Consider the following 17,774-nt stretch of genomic DNA (forward strand, 5'->3'; position numbering starts at 1 on the left):
GAACGGGGTCATTTCGACACTTCAAACGCCACGTTCTATTTCTTGCCAGCACGCTTCGGTTCATCGTCGTCACTGTGTTCCTCCTGAAGCAGCAACGAGTCCGGATGTCGCACCGTGCTGGCCTTCTTGTTCGTGCCCCGCTGCCAGGTGAAGACACGGGCCAGCTGTGCGAACTTTTTCCTCGAAACCTTTCCCATATGACGCAGCCGTTCCTTGAACGCGGCATCATCCTGTACCTTACCTTGATGGTCCTTCTCCAGAGCGGACAGAAACTCCTGGTTCCAGCGCAGCTCGGCCATAAACTCCTCATTTTGCAGCATCATCGCGAACTGCTCGTCCCCCAGGTCCAGCTCTGCGCTTCGATATGTACCGTCGGGACCGATCGTACCACTTACACCGGCCGTTCCTCCCAGTCGCAGGAATGTCGCCGGAAGTGGTCCCACTAGTGGTGGATTCCAACGACGGCTCGTTGCAGCAGCGGAAGCAGAACGTGCCTCGCCATCGCCTACCGGAACTGGTTGCTGGCCTTGCCGGGGACTGTTGGTGGCACTGTGGCCAGGACTCCGGGCACCGCCAAGTGGCGACGGTTTGCGAACCTTTGGAGAAGCGCCCAGCTGTTGCGCAACCGCGTTCGCTGGCGATGTGCTGAGGAAGCGTTCGGCTCCGGCAGCCTCTCCACCACTGGACAAGTCCAGTAGCGGCGGTTCTTGTTGGTCGGTGTGTTTTGGGCCACTTCCATCGGTCTCCAGTTCGTTGCGAAGTTTTTCGTTCTAAAAGTCGCGGCCAGATCGGAAACCGTGTTATCGGATTGTGTTACTATTTCAACGGGAGGCTTACCTGATTGTCCGTACTCATGGCTAGAAGCTGGTCGATAGTGGCATCCACGGCGCCCTGATTAGCGCGCAGTACGGCCTCTATCACATCCCGGTCCATGTCCGGGAACATATTCTTAAAGTCGGACATGGCCTGCGAGAACTCGAGCTGCATCGTGGAAGCCATGATCCGTGGGAGACTCTGTATTTTTCGTCCTTCGAATTGTCCTTTTCCGCACAAGAGAAACCGGGACCGCGATCAGAAACCGGAACGACGAGACGGGGCGGAATCCACAATCGCCACAAATGAGAAATTCTCAAAAAAAAACGGCTTTGGCTGAATAGACGTGGGGCAGTATTTTTCACTAACCTAGTATCTTCTTACTTAATTTTTAACTTTATCGCTGCTGATTAAGAATCTGCGCCGGATCTTTTTGCGCGGCGGTTTTGCAGATCTCTTGCGCCTTCTGGCTTTACTTTTTGATCGAGGACTACGGCGAGAGTTGCAAACGATGCTATGCTGCTCTTATTACCTTCATCTTTATCGCCAAATTTATGAAATTGTTCAAAAAAGCTGGAAACATCCCAGTTTTTGCAACAATTTTCAAACCAAAACAATTGGTACAGTGCTGCGAATTGATTTTTAATGCAAATTTTCCTTTTTTATTATCCATTTGGTCGTAATTTATCGGCCATCACTGTAACAATTTTCGTCGTTTATATCACTGCGGCTTTAGGAGTCAGCAGATGCGGTTTTCGATTTTATGCATCTCCCGACTCCCGGATCCGTTTGTACGTAAAAACGGGATTCAATGTGAAGTGCGCTTGAGCTTGTGAGCCGAATTTCGAATTCCGGGTCTTCCGTTCTCGCTTTTTTGGAGATGTCGTTTGCACAGAGAACATTTCATCAACGAAGAACCTTGTTGTAGATGAAATTGGAAAATGTTCGATTTTGATTTGTAAAAAAATGGTTTTTTAGCCAATTTGAATTGATGGTATGGTTTTTTGGGTTGTTGTTTGAAGGAGATAGTTTCGTTAATGAAAGAATCGCCCCTCGATGTCGATTTTGTTCTGGGAAAGCTGAAGAAAACGTTGGTTTGTGTTCGAAAGTATTGAAATGATTTACGAATTTCATCATGTTTAGTAAATGGCTCGTTCTTCCCGACTTCTTATCGCCACGACGACGCCCAAGGCACACGCACACCCAATTCGCGAAAAATCGAACTCACGATTTAGATTAATCCATATTGAGGTCATTAACACTTTCCGTCGGCGTCGCCATCACCGCGGTCATCGCAATCTGTGCCCGAAGTGGTCAAATTAAACCGTACACGTTTCTACTCATCTGTGAACGACCAAAAAAATCCTCTCTTGATAACGGAACGGTAGCCTCGAATCGTCCGGAGTAGAACCACGATGCGTAATTCTATCGTCTGCCGTGGTACTTTTCACAAACTCCGCCGCCGCCGAGCGATAAGATAAGAGAGAGGCAAGCCAAGAATCGCCCGTAGAAGGGAGTTGTAGTAAGTTCTTTATTCAATAAAGCCGCGTTATTCTATGCGCTAAATCACCGAGATAGAGAGAATAGAACAGTGCAGCTGTAGGTGGCGGACAAGAATTATAATCACGGCCGGTATAAACACAGCCTTGGCTTCTGTGAAAGATCCGGTTATAAACCAGATCGCCCAGGGGTGTCGGGAATATTCCGGTCACCGGAGATGCTGCTGACGTTAGTGACTTTTGACCGCGCTACCCATGTCCGTCTATAGAATCACGCTTCTTGGCGAAAGTTGCGCCCATATCAATAGATTTCCTGGTACCGCTTCATTAGATCCTGATAAGTAGCTGAAGGGTGGCACTCGGAATTCACGTGCTTCACATGCTTCTGCAGGATGACGGCCGATAAAAGGTGATAAAACCAATCAGCTCGTTTCATAGCTTATGGTCTCGCAATCTGACGACGTGAAACGTGATTATCACCAGAAATGTCGGGGCGAAGGGTAGGGACCTTAGACTTCTGATCGGTGATCAGCGTCTGTGTCGTATCAAACGTGCCGCGAATGGACTGGACCGCACAACATGGCATACAGAAACACAATCGGGGGCTGGGCTCGACCCAAACCCCGTGCCAGGGCCGCACTGCCCATAGTAACCCAGGACCATGTCTGAGCAATGGCATCGCTCTCAGCTACGATTGATAAGATTCACGTGCGCGGTTGTACGCGACGCGAAATTGAGGACCGTATAGACAGCCACAGCCAGTGTCATTGCCGTCCTCCTCCACCCCAGACGAGCTGTTAAGCGCACGGGACATAATATTTGAGCCCTGGGGAAAAGAAACCAGCCCTGGTCATGATCTATTTTTAACGCAATACGCACATCCGCTAACATTCATCTTGAGCTCCGTAAGAAAGGATTCACATTCACAGGAAAACTGTCTGCCCACAGGGTGTGCTGACGTTTCTCATTAGCATAATGAAAGCTAAATTCGTCGGAACACCGAATGTGGAGGATTCTCTTGTCAAGGCTAAGAGTAGGAGATTACCAAATCATCTTTACAGAGTGGCTCCTCCTCACCCTCATTCGTACTTCCTGGTGTAATGTGTTAAGTAATGCTTGAGATGGTGAAGGAGACTAGAACAGTTTCGTTAACATCAATCGACCGATTCATTCTGTGATTGCATTGCTATTACAAGTAACTGAATTTTGCTGAATCATTTAGAACCGCTATCAGGTTAAGGCAGGGTCTAGAAACATCGCGCACCAGCCGGGACCCGGACCCGCGTTGAGTAATATTCGATCGGGGGGTTTGGATTGATTTACAGCACGATTGCTGCCCACGTAATTGCTAATCATAATCTGTTGAGAGGTGAAGTGTAGAACGACTACACGAATGATAACGAACGTTTGATTTAATGGCGACACAGTCATTAATCGCGCTTTGGCCACCTAATTTGCGCGTGTGCTTTGGGTTCACTTTCTCCGATTCGATTTCCGAACCATCTTCTTGCTTCCAGACTCACGCGATTGTGATTCGCGGAAGAGGCTCGTTCCTCGCAATCTAGAAACGATCGCATTGAACGCGTTAGACCTAGAGGAGTCCTTCATCTTTAACCCACGGCTGGACGATAAGCGGCCACCAGATCGGAGTGTCGTTGCTCCCGATCGATGATCGCTGCGGCTGCTGCTGAAACATTTCCCGAGGCACACGAGGAGTTGCTTAGCTCTGCATCTACAATTCATTCAAAAATGGCTTACGCGAGGCCAGCAAAAGTAAAACAACGGACTGGCGGAATCAGCGTAAACCGCTGGCCGGCGTCTGTTATGATGAGCTGCGATTGCGGATGTGCTACCGTATACACGATTTATGACAGCCGAAGACGCCGCTCAATCGACAAATCGACCACCTTTGCCGAGCACAAGCTAGGCTCACCATTAGCGCCTGGTGCTTCTGCTGGTCCGCCGGGCCCGTCGGGCTTATCGCCGCGTACTGCAATGGGCGGATGTGAAATTAAATAGACCACGTCGCAGATTCCAGCTTCCAAGAAATGTTAAATTTTTCGCTTTATGACCGTTTTGAGCCACACTTCATGGGCTTCCCGAGGTGGCCGGCAGCCATGGTAGGGCGACAATTGCGCCTGATAAGGGAGTCACTGGAAGCGGGAATTGTCGCTGGCGCTGGTGATGCGGACAGCGGAGTCAGGGGAGAGGAGTGAAATAAAAAGTTTAATTGCGTCGTGCAGCAGCCAGCAGGAGTCTGGCAGGTTCCCGCGCAGACTGGCGCTTCCTGTCGTGGTAAAATATGGCGCCAATCGTACAAACTCGTAAACCTGTGGTTGGTCATTTTGTTAAGTTGGGATTGATCGTTTCTAAACTTTTGATTAAACTTAGTCATTGTCGATGATTTCTGTTGTAATGTCTTTCAGGAAGCAGTGGGTAGGTCCTTCACTGAATTTGTAATGAGGCATCATGTAAGTGTGTTGGTAGAATGCATATGCTCCTCCATTTCGTTGCATACCACTCGAACCGAACTTGCCGAGAGCCGAGAGGTTATCGTGGTCACATTAGCTCGCTTGCATTAGACAAGGTCTTGCAGTATATAATGCATCCGCTGACTTCACAATGAAATACATAGTTCCTGTACGTCTAGGTGGCGTTTATACAAACGCTGATAACAACTTCACTATGTAACGTACATTAAACCATTTGCAATCGAAATTTGGCTAAGCTCACTCTTGCTATCGTCCATATTATTGATTTATTTGTTGGCTGGATTTTTATAAATAGAAATTGATTTGGTTACGAACGTTCGTTATACAATGTCCGCCGTGCCGTCCAAATAGATTCAAACGGCTCCTAAAGGGCTTGACGCACTATCAAGAGGAGAAAAGGATGATCAGGCAATTCAATGTTTACTAACACAGAACGCCAATCAAACATCGAGCGTGTGCCCACGGTTATGACCTCGACACAGGCTCTCAGGCGGAGAGACGGAAGGAGAGAGATTAGAGGGCTAGTGCACCAGTGCGCCAAACGATCGAACAAGCGAAGGGTCGACATATAGCCATATCATCTTGTACAATCTGGGACGACATCTGACATTTGCCTCGCGCCTTATCAGCACATCGTCGATGGGCGCTAACACACATGGGTCTGAGTCTATCTCTCTCACTGGGTGGCTATCGCTCCTGGGGATCTGTAAACCAGCGCTAGCTGACGCGATCGCCATCCGATAGCATGCGGTTTATGGGCGGCACCATGAAACGTGTGGGTCATTCCGACACCAAGCAGCAACACAGACAGCGATGTTTATGTTTACTACGATGACCAGCCATCGTCACTATGACGACAACTCTTCCTCACGCGATCTCCTCTAATGTCCTCCTGCCTGTGGAGACCCTCATCCTGTTAACACTACAGAATTCACAGGAAACTTGCAATATACGCTCATCTCTTTTGACATGTTCTGGCACCGCGTCACTGGCCCTCGTTTTGTGACTAATGAAACCAGTGGCGTGTTTAATAATAGATGCGATCAAAGCTCAGACTCTATTCCATTGTTTTTTTGCCAAATATAGAACCTGATTCGATTCGACTTATCGCTCGTTAATCATTGCTCCAGTCGATTCCAGCCCGCCCCTGTACGGTCAAGGCCGCGTTCATGTTCATTCATGTTCATCGCCAATTTCGTCGCGGCGTCGCGTAAAACAAGACCTACCAGAAGCAGAAGGCTAAAGAACGCAAAAGAATCCGATGAAAAAAGGAGAATACGCGACACGCGAATACACCTTCGGATCGCCGGACATTCCGAGAGTGCGCAGACGAAGCGAAAGAGAGATCGACAGATCATTGATCATCCGATGGGCGGGCCAGCCAATGGCGTCGTCTGGCGACCCTGGTCGGCTGGCCGACAAGGAATCTCCGGTATTTCGGACCGTCTCCACACAAACGCTCCACTCCAAAATATCCACCGTTCCAGCCACAAAGAGGTCATTCGCTTCCGATTCCGATTGCCACTTTGTTCGTAATGTTTTTACGACTTTTCGGTTTGTTTGCTTTGCCACGTTTCGAGACCGGCGAACTGGAATTCCCGCCAAAAGCTGAAACGCAATCGTCTGATGAAAGAGTGTCGCAGAGGAACGTAAGAAAGGGCCACGACCCGTGGCGAACGCGCTTCCCCAAAAATGGCAAAACTAGTTTCCGCAGTAGAAGAGCAAGTCGGCAGTGTCTGTGTGTGTGTGTGTGTGTGTGTGTTTATGAGTGTGCAAAATAATAGGTTCAGTCAGACGAAAGAGAAGCATATAATTTTATGGTGGTGGTGGAGAACCGTCGATCGCCTTCGTTTGCGTCAAGGCGTATGTCTGAGCGAGACAGTTTCTGTCGCGTCGATGCGTCTCTGCAAGGGAATGATGCAATCGTGCTGGTTCGGCACATCATCAGACCCCTAAAGCTCTGGAGCTCTGGGGTCTCCGGTCAAGCGAAGCAACACACCTGCTCGTACCATTCTCACCCATCATAAATTCTTCGAATGAAGCCCTCTTCATTGAGTGCGAACGATGTGCAATCAACGATATGGTATCGGCCAGTTGATCGCCAGCCAGGGTTGTCTGTCGCTCGAACACACACACAGTGCTAGGAACGAGCGCAGAGCTCTAGAGGCTCGACGACCGTTATCTGGAGCACGGCCGGCGCCACTGATTTCGGTCACAAAAATCTGATGCAAACGGTCGATGCATTGCCGCATTGGTCACGACGGTTCCGTGACCTTCCGCGATGGCGCGTTACGATGCAGACGCACGCTCCCAAGGAATGATCCAGAATTGGCACCGATCGATCGGTGAAACGAATGCGACTGAATAGCGGATCGTACGGTTCTGGTTATTCCAAGAAGCAACTTACTGGAACGCTTACAACCGACTCCACCACGTAACATGTACGCAACATCCGATCAACAAGCCGGCAAGGAAACAAACAAACAAGTCCTGCCCCATGTGCCTCGTGGCTGCTCACGTGACCCAGCACACTTGACTCGAACGAGCCTCCAGCGACGACGAAGACGGAGTGCCAGCAATCAGCATCGCTTGCCGGTTGCTGATATGCCCGTTGCGTGTTGCCGGCTTTGTTGTGTGAACATAACTAAGAAACTTGCTGTTTTGAATGTTTCAATCGTTTTTCTTTCCAAACTCAGGAACACGATTTCCCGATGCATGTGTTGCAACCAGGAAAATGCAAAGTCGAGAGGCCGGTAAAACAAGGTATTTGTTATTTCCATGGAGGCGCCTGGTGGGCCGTAAATTTCAGCGACGTTTTGGACGGAAACAACCATGCAAATTTGGCAATTAAAGTGTACGTTTGGTGGTTCCAGCATGAAATTATTAAAGATTAAAATTTTTGTGCTCTTTTGCTTGCAATCCTTTTTGGCCATTTTTCCCCAAAGGCCACAAGCGAGCAGCAGCAGCTGCTGTGCAAGAAATGTTATCTTAGGACGTCGTCAGTCTCAATGGTTCTTCTGATGACGTACAAAGCAACTGGTGGCCCTTGCAATTGTTGAGCCTTTTTGGGCGCATTTAACTCACTTTTGTCACATCGTTTAATGGAAGTAACGGCCTCCGGCGTTGTCGTTATCAAATGTATGTTATTAATGAGTTTCCACCGACCATCGCGCCATAAAACCGAAAAAAAGCTACAAAACCAAAATGATAGAGAGAGAGAGAGAGAGAGAGAGAGAAGAGAGAGAGAGAGAGAGAAGCGGAAAAATCATATCAACACATGTCGGATGCGCGGATTCCCGCGTGGAGATGAAGTCATCTCCGTACTTAATGTGTCCGCCAAAAAATACCTCCTGATTGTTGCGTGCTGGTGAAAAGTTGAGCACATCCTTAAACCCCTCACGAAGAAGCAACCAACAGGGGAGGCGAAAGATGAGGTGGGTGTTCGGTGCCTTTCGGGGCGTTCGGGTGCGAGCGAGTCAGCAGAATCAGCGAGCACCCTTTGGCTTTTGCCTGTCAGACAAGATCGAATCGGTTCGCTGCTGCAGAATGGTGTAACAGGCGCGACAGACAAGCTTGAATCAAGGCGAGGGTGAGGGCGGCAAGAGGCGAGAGCTAATGCTGGCTGGGAGATAGCGGCGTAGCGTGCGCCGAGCAAGAAGGCTCCCGGGGTCGGGCTGGCACGAAGGCACCACTGATATTGGGCCCGAAGGAGAGGCCGCGCGCACGATCGTTTCGGTGCGGAGCGTGGAACCGCCGGCCTCGTCGTCACCATCATCACCACCACCACCATGCGGTTACTCTATATAAAGAGGTGACCGAGCAGGCGAACCGCATCAGTTCTGTTCCAGCGCTCGAGCGCAACAATCGCAACAAAGAAGTGAAGTGTCGAACCGACGCCAGCAGTATCAGCAACAAGTGTGCACTCCTACAACCAATCGCAACAGAAAAATTACGGAACGTTCGACAGGTGCCGGCGATTTCGCTCTGGTTATTATCGATTCTTTGAAGCCCCTTGATCGTACGGTGTCGTAGCGTGTCTAATGCTGCACGAAGGAGCTCCGCATGTGATCGTTCTGCAGTAGATTTGTTGCTCAGACTTACGTGTAGCCCGAGTGGTACTCCATTGAAGGACCAAGTGGATTGTGGACGTTAAATAAATTAATTGTGTAAAGTTTTATGCTAGGATTGCATATTTTAAAATACTAAAGTGTGTTAAACAGTGAAAGCCGCATCGGAGTAGTGCTTTCTGGACAACATTGCCAACATTATTCTTACAACATTGCCTAAAGGTGAATATTAATTTAAGAAAACATTCATTGCTAGGTTTATCCCTGCATAATTGCAATTCATTGTAAAAACAAAAAAATTCACCTTACAAATGAAATGAACGCCAATAGTGCTGTCGCTCACGATGACTCACGCGATGCTCGTGCTTTTCTTTCGCGGAAATCCATTATTAGAGAAACACCAGGAGCCAGGAGCCGCGTAAACGACCGAAACGCCGAAAGCACTAGAGAGACATTTCAAAATAATAACAAGCGAGCGAGGGACGAGCACTATGACCAGGAGCTAACCAAAAAAAAAAAAAAGGAAAAGTAAAAGCTGGGGGGAAAAAATAAGACAAAATGCACAAACCGGGACGAGGATATTGGTTGGCCATTCGGGCAGGTGGTTTATGGCGCCACTTGCGGTCAGAAGACGGGGGCGGCCTTTCCTGTTTTTCATCCGCCACGCGCGATGGATGAATGCAAAACCGAATCCATCTGCTTCACGGATCATCGCGTTTTAATAACGTAGTGTTTTGAGCATCAACAGCAAGAGTGGCAGCACCAACAATAAGGCAAAAAAAAAAAAATCTCGCGGACTCTCCGTCGGTGGCCACCGGATCTAGGGAATAGAGGCGATCCTGTCCGTTTCATGCAGAGGTCCAGCCAAGCACTTGTTGCTTCGCTAACTACCTGTTGCTTAGGAGTACTGTTGTGGCTTTTTGTAGCGATTTGCGTATGAGTTGAATCTGGCACAAAATTTGAAAAGGAAAACGTGTTCACCACGCCACAAGCGACAAGCCATGCAAGATGATTGGAGTAATGTATTCCCTTTTTCCCAGTAAGCTACATGGGCTAGCAGTTAAATCAACGACTCTACAAAACCATCAAAATGTCCGACACACCTACATGAATACGCAGAAAGCATTCTGCCGGTGGTACATGTGACTACATTAACGATAATATCGACATCAGATGCTGTCTGCGCGGTGCGGATGGTCGTAGTATATCCCCCCGAGGGGTAACTGACTTGTGGATCGGATAATTCAATGTTTTTAATGTATCTTAAACCACACCAGCATGGTAACGGGTTGTTGCCGAATGGTTGCCAAACCATTTCTTCCCTCGACGATGTTTATTCCTAGACCAGCATCAGCAGCACGCACGATGCGTAGGCAGATCGAATGTATTGCCTGAATTGATTGAAATCCTCCCAAACCCGGGGACCAAGATGATGGCAAGAGATCAAGAGATGCTTGACGTTTGCCATGCACCGGAACGATGCTGGCCAATGAGCTGAACAGATTTAGCGACGTCGTCGTTGTCGTCGTCGTCGCCGTTTTCGTCGTCGTCCGCGTACTTCCTATGGTTTCCTTAAAGATGCCTTGGACGTCCCGCACGTCAATCGTGCGATGCCACACACGCGCCCACAAGACGAGCGGCCCACTAGAAACGGTTCGGATGATTTGCTGGCGATTTTAGAAGCCAGCGGTAAATTATCGACAATAACTATGACCAAATCCTTCTTAGAATACGGTCTTGTTGATAAACACAAACTACATTCGATACGGCACGGGGTCGAGTTGCCCACGTGCAGGATTAAGTAAGACTATTCCTTGGGCCAACACCAACATTGGAAAATGGGCTCTATGTACCTTGTAAGCTTTAAAGCGATTCCTTCACCGAAGATGAAATCCGTGCTTCATGGATTTACTGTGACGTGCTATCGTTTTAATGTTATTAGAAAACATTCATATGCCCGAAGCGTGTGTTGTGGCGTCGTATTGAGCTGCCCTACATTATTCCAATTGCTGCTGCGCGAATCGAGAGTTTTTTTTTAATTGTCGATTCCGAGAACAGCGCAGGCAAAAAAAAGGTGCTTTCCTTCGTCATACAATTCTTTGACGTCATTAACGTTGATTCACGTTCATCGATGAAGATGATTTCGTTGATGCCCGATGGGCTGCACTGCGCTGGCTATTGGCGATCGTGACCGCAAACGAGTCCATCCGATTGATAAGCGATTGGAGCGAGTGATGGTCGGCACACCCGGTGGTTGACGCGGTGCCACTCGCGGCACTTTGTCATCGGTTGCAGCTGGGATCGAGCGGAAATCGTACGATTTCGATTCCTCTGATACCGAGGCGGGTCGATCGGGGCGACTTGGCCCGAAGCCCAAGCCGCGATAACCTTCGAAGGCTGTGCCTTCACTGGGAGCGGAACCGGTCAAAACCCGTTTTCCTAACGCTTTGCGAGGTAACCAGAGAATCCTCCAGAACTTGGCTTTTTTTTTTATCTCAATTACTTCGTTTAGCTGATGCACAGTATGCCAACTAATTACCAGGGGTGCGAAGGTACGCAAAAGTTCAGCAAAGTTTGAGTCATTCGTCAACCGGGTGGATGAAAAATCGCCATCATTTATGCGGTTAGATTAATTGGATTTCTCGGCTCTCTCTCGCTCTTTCTTACGCCCATTTTAGTCCCACACAAAACGTTGTATGCAAGACGCTTGGGCTAAGAATAGAAAGCTTTCAAAAAAGGGAAGGCAATCTTAAAGGGAGGGGGATGGTGTAGTAGTGAAGCACCGAAAGGAGGTCGTTGTACGATTTCCGATGCTGAATGGAAAGGCGTGGTTTAGCATAAGGTAACGATCACGAAATGCGGCGTACTGATAGGCCATAATGGAGGCGCCAACGCGGTTCGCTTATTGGTTGGGTAGTGCAGATAGTAGTACTACAGCAAATGGCTACTTATTCCTGTAAGTGTTCACTTAATTAAATGTTTCTTTATGAATGTTTTGAACCATTGAAATCACAGAATCCCTTTACACTCTCACACTGTGTACTTAGCTTCTTATTCAAAGCAATCAACAACTTCACAAAACAAAACGGCCACGGGATCTTAGTACAAAGGCAAGAACTTCCGGCTGGAGAACTTGCAAGGTTAAGCAAGGTGTGCTGCTTCCTAGGTTTGTTTTATATAATGGCCATACACACAGAGACTGAGCGTTTCTTTAGTTGCATTCTGCAGTTTTGTAGTTACGTTACGCAACGTGACTTTCAAACAGAACCTAGACCTTGAAATCGAAGTAGAATGTTTTGTTTTCAACATACACCAAGCCTTGGCCATTGGCAACTGTATCCAGTATTTTGTTTAAGTATTGAAAACTTTTAGCAACAGTTTCTTAGAGAACAACCAGCAATAGCCCAGCAACATATAATAGAGCGACCGTTGTGGCACGTGGTGTTCAATGTTTCAATAGCCTGGGCATCAAACAGTTGTCCAGCAAATTAATTGCGTCCATTGCGTGTCGTGCGTAGTGCCCGAGGGGAAACATTCGATGAAACGAAAAGTTTTTAATCAAACATCGTGTCTTCCGCCGTCCAGATTTGATAGCAAGTAATGCTGGATGCTACAAGCACTTAACAGTTCGTTTGTTCTTTCTCTCCTCCCCTTCTTTGATCTCTCGTAGGATCGATACGGTAAAGGTTAGAGGTCAGAGGACAAGAAGCCCGAAAACAGTGCAAAAATGATTACCCATTGGACGCTCCTAATGGTGGTTACGTTGCTGGCGGTTGGACCGTACCGAGCACTTGGCCGCCCAACGGAACCGGAAACGCAATCCGTGCGAGTGGAAGAGGTGTACAGCGAGCTGGCCGACGAGTTCCGCCAGCTGCACAACCAAGAGCTGCGTCTGCTACAGTATCTGGCCGCACAGGCGGAACATCAGCAGCACGAGGAAGCCTATCTGCAGCGACAACGTGAGCAACGGGAACTGTTACACGCAGCACGCAACTCACTGCTGGACCAAGGCTCACTTTTGGACGAAATCCCGGCCGAGTATGGACCGACATCTGTTGTATCGAATGGAGGAGATGGAACCGCTGCCGTACCCGCCATGGTCAATGGCCGCAGCCTAAGTGCTTACGGAGCGGATCTGGCCGACCAGACGGAATCGATTCAAAGGCAGATCCCGCATCAGAAGAGCAAAGCCGAAAAGAAAAATAATCACTGTAAGTACCATGCTGCGAGAAGAATTGGTTCTGGAGGTTAGAACGTTTGTAAAATAACCGAAACGGTTTCTTCTATTTCTCTACAGACATGTCCTTATGCCACTTTAAGCTCTGCAACATGGGCCGTAAGCGCAATCAACGATTTTCTCAGTTGTAAGCATCCCATCAGTCGACCATCATGGTCTTATGTGTGGAATAGTACCTCTAAGCAAACGCTTTTCTTCATTTCCAGTTGGAACTAAGATGCTACCCGTGCTGGACTAAGCGATCGAGACTACATCTGCTGAATCTTTACGGAGAGGACACATGAAGATCCATGCCAAAAGGGAAACGGGGAAGGCTAGCGAGCCAAAACGACACATTTCACAACAATATTACTCAAACCATTAACCTGCAACGATTCAATCATCCCCCCTCTCCCCAACTGGAGAGCTTTTGGAGCTACGGAAAGGTACGGTTTGTCTGCACAGCACCGTTCACATTGTAGAGCTTAAGGTCAAACACATGGCCTGAAGCTAAAGCTAGTACCGGTTGCATATAATGTTATATGTGAATCACAATACACAAAACACATGAACGATTGGAAAGCATACAAACGCTGTTTAGAAGCCAGTTATTTATCAAACTTAAATTATTGTTCGAAATTACTATTGATACTTAAACAAATTATCTATTTACAACCTTCATCTTGAACATCGCGGATAGAGGGGACACAATTTGATAGAGAAGCTAAGCTCGGGAAATCTAGAAACCGAGAAAAGGTTAGGACTGATCGTATTAGAGTGCCAACTAGTTAAAAGATAGGCCGGGGAATGGGTTATCGAGGAATGCATAGAGCGTCATCGTATCGCCCTGAATGGCACAGATTCACAGTACCATGGCCATGAAAACAGGAACATGTACAAGTATTCAGAATACTCGGTTTGTCCTTAATTTCGACCACGCTTGCGATCTGTCGGCATCAAAACTCATTGTTTTTTCCACCGACCGTGTGGATCGAGATGCTGAGGAAGAAGAGCTTTATATTATTTTATTTTAATCGAACGAACAAAACGTCCAACGCGTCATTGCCACAATCATCCAAGGAATTTTAAGTTAGCATCAACCCTGTATCGCCCGGAAAACCGGAAACACCCGTGACGGTGCGCGAAACCAAATCCAGAAGTAAACGATTCGTATTACTAGCTTCTAGTGAATATTACTATTTTTATCGGCTAGGTTTAATTTTGACAGACTCTCTGAATCAGTTCAGTTTAGCTATTGTTTAATAAGTTTGTGAGTTGAGAATTAAGGCAGCAAGACTTTAGCGAAATGAAATCCAGAAATACATGCACCTAAATTATACTACACGCTTTTTGGGGAGTCGTTCATGATAGCAGCAGCAGTAGCGAGCGGTGGTCACAATGATGGAGCAACGCAAGCTGATGATTGTCTACGAGGTGAAGACACGGAAGACTGGAGAAGTATAGCGGCTTCGGTTTTTAGGGAGCAAACAAGAGCTCGGTATGTTTTAAGTTTTTAAAGGAAAAAAGAAGAAACAATGGAGAAGCAGAGAGTTTAACGGAACAGTAAAGAAGAATGAAAACCAAATCTCTATTCATGAACAACCCGTCGTTATTGGCCAATGTATCGATCAAAACTCTTTGAAAAGAAACTATAAGACAATGCTGTATATGTGTGTATATATGTATGGTAGTTGTAATTATTATTGCAAATAATATCATGGACTCGTGGTGAATTATTTGAACTGGAATTTTGTGGTCAAACATGGCATGGAACCATGGTGCGTTTCTGTTGACCAGACAATGCCCGGAACAGGTAAGTTCGTGTGAAGCGAGAAACATTCGCAGACTGAGACATGGTTGTGAACAAATTACGATTATATTTGCGCCAGATGGCTGGTCGGAGTATTTCACTAAATAAAGTCGCATACCGTAAACGTAAAGGATAAGTTAATCAACATACTGCAAACCTTCCATACTAGCTTTAATACACGCACACAGATGCTCGGTCTCACACACAGGGAGTGTTGCGTTAATTATGCAAAATCTTTGCTATATCGTCCTATCGCATCTGCGGACAAATAAAACACACAAAAAAACACAAAACCTCCGGCTAATGCCGCACGCTCGCCAAGCCAATCACAATCTAGCCCGAGAGTGTCCCATTTGAAGGGGTTTGAGATCTGCGTTAGCTTGAGCTTGAACGGCGAACAAATACTAAACCAACGGGGACCTCTGGTGGCCTACACATAATGAAAACGTACTAACAATATCATTTACTAGCTAACCGCTTCTACTCTACCGCTATGCCTTAGACCAAATTCACATATACCGGTGGTATCCGGTGATCTCCTGGAGTGACTGGATCTAGTTGATTGCTCAAAGTTCAGCACAAAGGGTGAACAGTTGCCCGTTTGCTCCTGTATCTTTCTATCTTATCTTTATCTGTCTAACCCACTGCTCCCCCGCTACACACGGGTGTATCGGTGAGTAGCTCGATCGTCCGGGTGTGAAACCGTATCTTGTTAGTGTTCTGCACGGGCCCATCGATCAGTAGATCGGTAGCGATACCGCACTCCCGGCCTTCCAGTTTGCTCCAGACGGATTTCAGTCTATCTTTGGCCTTCTCACCACCAGTCTTCTTTGTGCTTTTCTTCTTCACAATCTTCACTGGAGCACAGCCCCGCTTCTGGGGAATACTACAGGTCGGCTCCAAGCATTTGCTGCGTGAGAGAGACAGAGCGAGTTCGATATTAGCAGGTCATTACAAGACTCCAAGTTTCTGCCACTCACCTTTTAAAGTTTTTCGGTAACATTGGTTTCGGTGCTGCGTAGTAATTCGTTGGATCCTCCGGATGGTATCCAAAGTCTTCTCCACGGAGCCACCGCTCGTACCGTTCCGGTTGAAATCGACGCACGAACGTTTCCATCGATATCTTTACCATATCCGGCTGGCAGCAGCATACGGATGCGCGCTTCCCATACTCGATCCAACGTTCCGTCGCGAAGTTTGTCGACTCGGCGCAGTTGAAACCATGGTTAAAACCCGCATGATATCCGTACGGAAACGTGATCATGATCTCTCCCGGTTCTTGGGTTATTTTGTTGAACGGAATCCCATTTGCCTTCAGTACCTGCGTGCTGATAAGCGTCATTTTGTGGCGCAGGAAAGCTTTGCACTCCTGATAGTTAGCGGGAAAGTATCGTTCCGCAAGCTTCTCCAGCTTCCGACCATGCTCGGGCGGGATAGCGTACCACGTTTTTGGTGCCCCGAAGTGCAGATAGTTGATGGAGTACAGATCCATGTCCTCCGTATGCCAGGCAAAGGTCGTCTTCCACATTCCAAAGTACAGGTAGGCCGTGTTAACTCCGGCAATCGATATGTTGTAATCCATGTTCACGTAGTCGAGGATCGTGCCGAGACAGTTGATGTTCCACACTTTCACATCCGGATCAGTGATACTCCCAGGGACGTCCGCACCGTAGATCGGGGCAACGTACGTGATGTTCTTCCAAAACTTCTTCTCTATGTCCGCATAGTCAAAGTGCTTCGGTGTACAGTGGCGCTCCTGTTTCGCCTTCTCGTAAAACTCCTGCACGGTAAGAGACCGTTTCTGGATGTTCAGCTGTTGGTAGATGCCTTGTCGGCCTGATACGATCTGTGAGATCGGAGTGCGAATGGTGATGTTGATGTCCTTCACGTCGTATCCCTGTTTACGCGGGACCCATTCCGGAGGCGGTACGACCTGCAAAAAAGGAGAGGTTCTGATTCCGATTCGAAAATGGTTTCGGGCGCGCTCACCTTAACTAGTCCGGCCTTGTGTGCTCCTTTGGATTCCATATAATCGATATACGCGGAAAAGTCCTGGAACTCCTCCCACGTCGGCCGGAAGACCATTATCCTTGGTGTGGCCATTTCCGGGGCAGATTTTTCTTTTCGGTTTCCCCGTTTTACAGTTTTTCTTCTTCTTCTGTGAGGATTTACCGCAGTACGGCTATTGAATCCAGCTAACTAGACCTCGAACTAGTTCATATCACCGTTATTTCTATCACGAAAATCACGAAATTCACAAACGTAGTCTAAAAATTGTTAAAAACTTCCCATTTTTACTGCGAAATCGAGTTTATAACCTCAAAACCAAAACATTGGAACAGTGCCACGCAGACCATTATGCGGTAATAATTTTAATTTTTGATGAAAATTTTGCTTCTTTTTAGACAGCATTGCTCATATTTTATCGACCACCACTGTAAAAATTTAAACTGCTCGAAAAAAAATTTCGAGCACACAGCCCCCTTAAACTGCTCGTAAACTACTGTTCGTAAAAACGCGCCGATTTCAAATTTCAACGGCTAACGTGAGCGAATATTTTGTAAGTGTTCCACGTGTTCGTGTTCATTTAGCAAAAACCCACTTCTTTGTTAACGCTCTTCTGTTCTCTTGGCTCACGCACGTGTGCTACGAACGTAATGCGTTCGTTGACATCCTCTGAAAGTAGTGGGGGTGGGCTGCGCTCGAGCGTGCTGGCAAACAACACATCAACTTTTATTATTATAATCTCGTTTTACGACTCAGTGGCGCTACCGAACATGCGTCGCATTCCGATGGTAGCAAATGTGTCCGCCACTTGTGCGAAAATAGTACCATTTGATTGAGCCATTGACGACTCGGCCGTCTGTCGGCGTCGGC

At 47.5% G+C, this 17,774-nt stretch overlaps 3 protein-coding genes across 4 annotated transcripts in view; 1 reads left to right on the plus strand and 2 right to left on the minus strand.

Annotated features, from left to right (window-relative positions):
* The window catches only part of LOC125955065 (CUE domain-containing protein 1), a 3,275-nt gene extending 1,849 nt beyond the window's left edge, over nucleotides 1-1,426 (minus strand). The window contains exons 1-3 of one of the 2 annotated variants that reach the window (XM_049685914.1): nucleotides 1,198-1,426; nucleotides 838-1,128; nucleotides 1-770 (exon numbers count right to left, since the gene is read on the minus strand). The exon at nucleotides 1-770 is cut by the window's left edge and continues 1,849 nt beyond it. In XM_049685914.1, the coding sequence (XP_049541871.1) occupies nucleotides 36-770; nucleotides 838-999 (897 nt within the window). In that variant the 5' untranslated portion in view covers nucleotides 1,000-1,128; nucleotides 1,198-1,426 and the 3' untranslated portion in view covers nucleotides 1-35. Of the gene's footprint in view, nucleotides 771-837 lie in introns of both variants that reach the window. The other variant, XM_049685913.1, reaches the window with a different exon arrangement.
* Nucleotides 1,427-8,632: 7,206 nt separating this feature from the next.
* Nucleotides 8,633-14,814, plus strand: LOC125955093 (uncharacterized). The gene is made up of 4 exons (XM_049685949.1): nucleotides 8,633-9,093; nucleotides 12,542-13,082; nucleotides 13,169-13,235; nucleotides 13,315-14,814. Exons 2-4 carry the CDS (start codon nucleotides 12,599-12,601, stop codon nucleotides 13,322-13,324), a joined length of 561 nt encoding a protein of 186 aa, XP_049541906.1. The 5' UTR covers nucleotides 8,633-9,093; nucleotides 12,542-12,598; the 3' UTR covers nucleotides 13,325-14,814.
* A 97-nt stretch (nucleotides 14,815-14,911) lies between these two features.
* On the minus strand, nucleotides 14,912-17,321 carry LOC125955029 (probable lysine-specific demethylase 4A). Its single transcript, XM_049685845.1, has 3 exons — nucleotides 16,887-17,321; nucleotides 15,878-16,830; nucleotides 14,912-15,807 (listed from the first exon to the last, which is right to left on the minus strand). Exons 1-3 carry the CDS (start codon nucleotides 16,998-17,000, stop codon nucleotides 15,534-15,536), a joined length of 1,341 nt encoding a protein of 446 aa, XP_049541802.1. The 5' UTR covers nucleotides 17,001-17,321; the 3' UTR covers nucleotides 14,912-15,533.
* Between the last annotated feature and the right edge of the window lie 453 nt (nucleotides 17,322-17,774).

This window comes from Anopheles darlingi, chromosome 3 (genome assembly GCF_943734745.1).
Source record: "Anopheles darlingi chromosome 3, idAnoDarlMG_H_01, whole genome shotgun sequence".
NCBI lineage: Eukaryota > Metazoa > Arthropoda > Insecta > Diptera > Culicidae > Anopheles > Anopheles darlingi.

What these genes read in the sequence shown, in the direction of transcription:
- LOC125955029 (XM_049685845.1), bottom strand. Translation starts at nt 17,000, where the DNA reads ATGGCCACACCAAGGATAATGGTCTTCCGGCCGACGTGGGAGGAGTTC. An exon ending in ACAAGGCCGGACTAGTTAAG is followed by an intron (nt 16,831 to 16,886) that starts GTGAGCGCGCCC and finishes CCTTTTTTGCAG; the next exon opens with GTCGTACCGCCTCCGGAATG. An exon ending in TTACCGAAAAACTTTAAAAG is followed by an intron (nt 15,808 to 15,877) that starts GTGAGTGGCAGA and finishes TCTCTCACGCAG; the next exon opens with CAAATGCTTGGAGCCGACCT.
- LOC125955093 (XM_049685949.1), top strand. Translation starts at nt 12,599, where the DNA reads ATGATTACCCATTGGACGCTCCTAATGGTGGTTACGTTGCTGGCGGTT. An exon ending in CGAAAAGAAAAATAATCACT is followed by an intron (nt 13,083 to 13,168) that starts GTAAGTACCATG and finishes ATTTCTCTACAG; the next exon opens with ACATGTCCTTATGCCACTTT.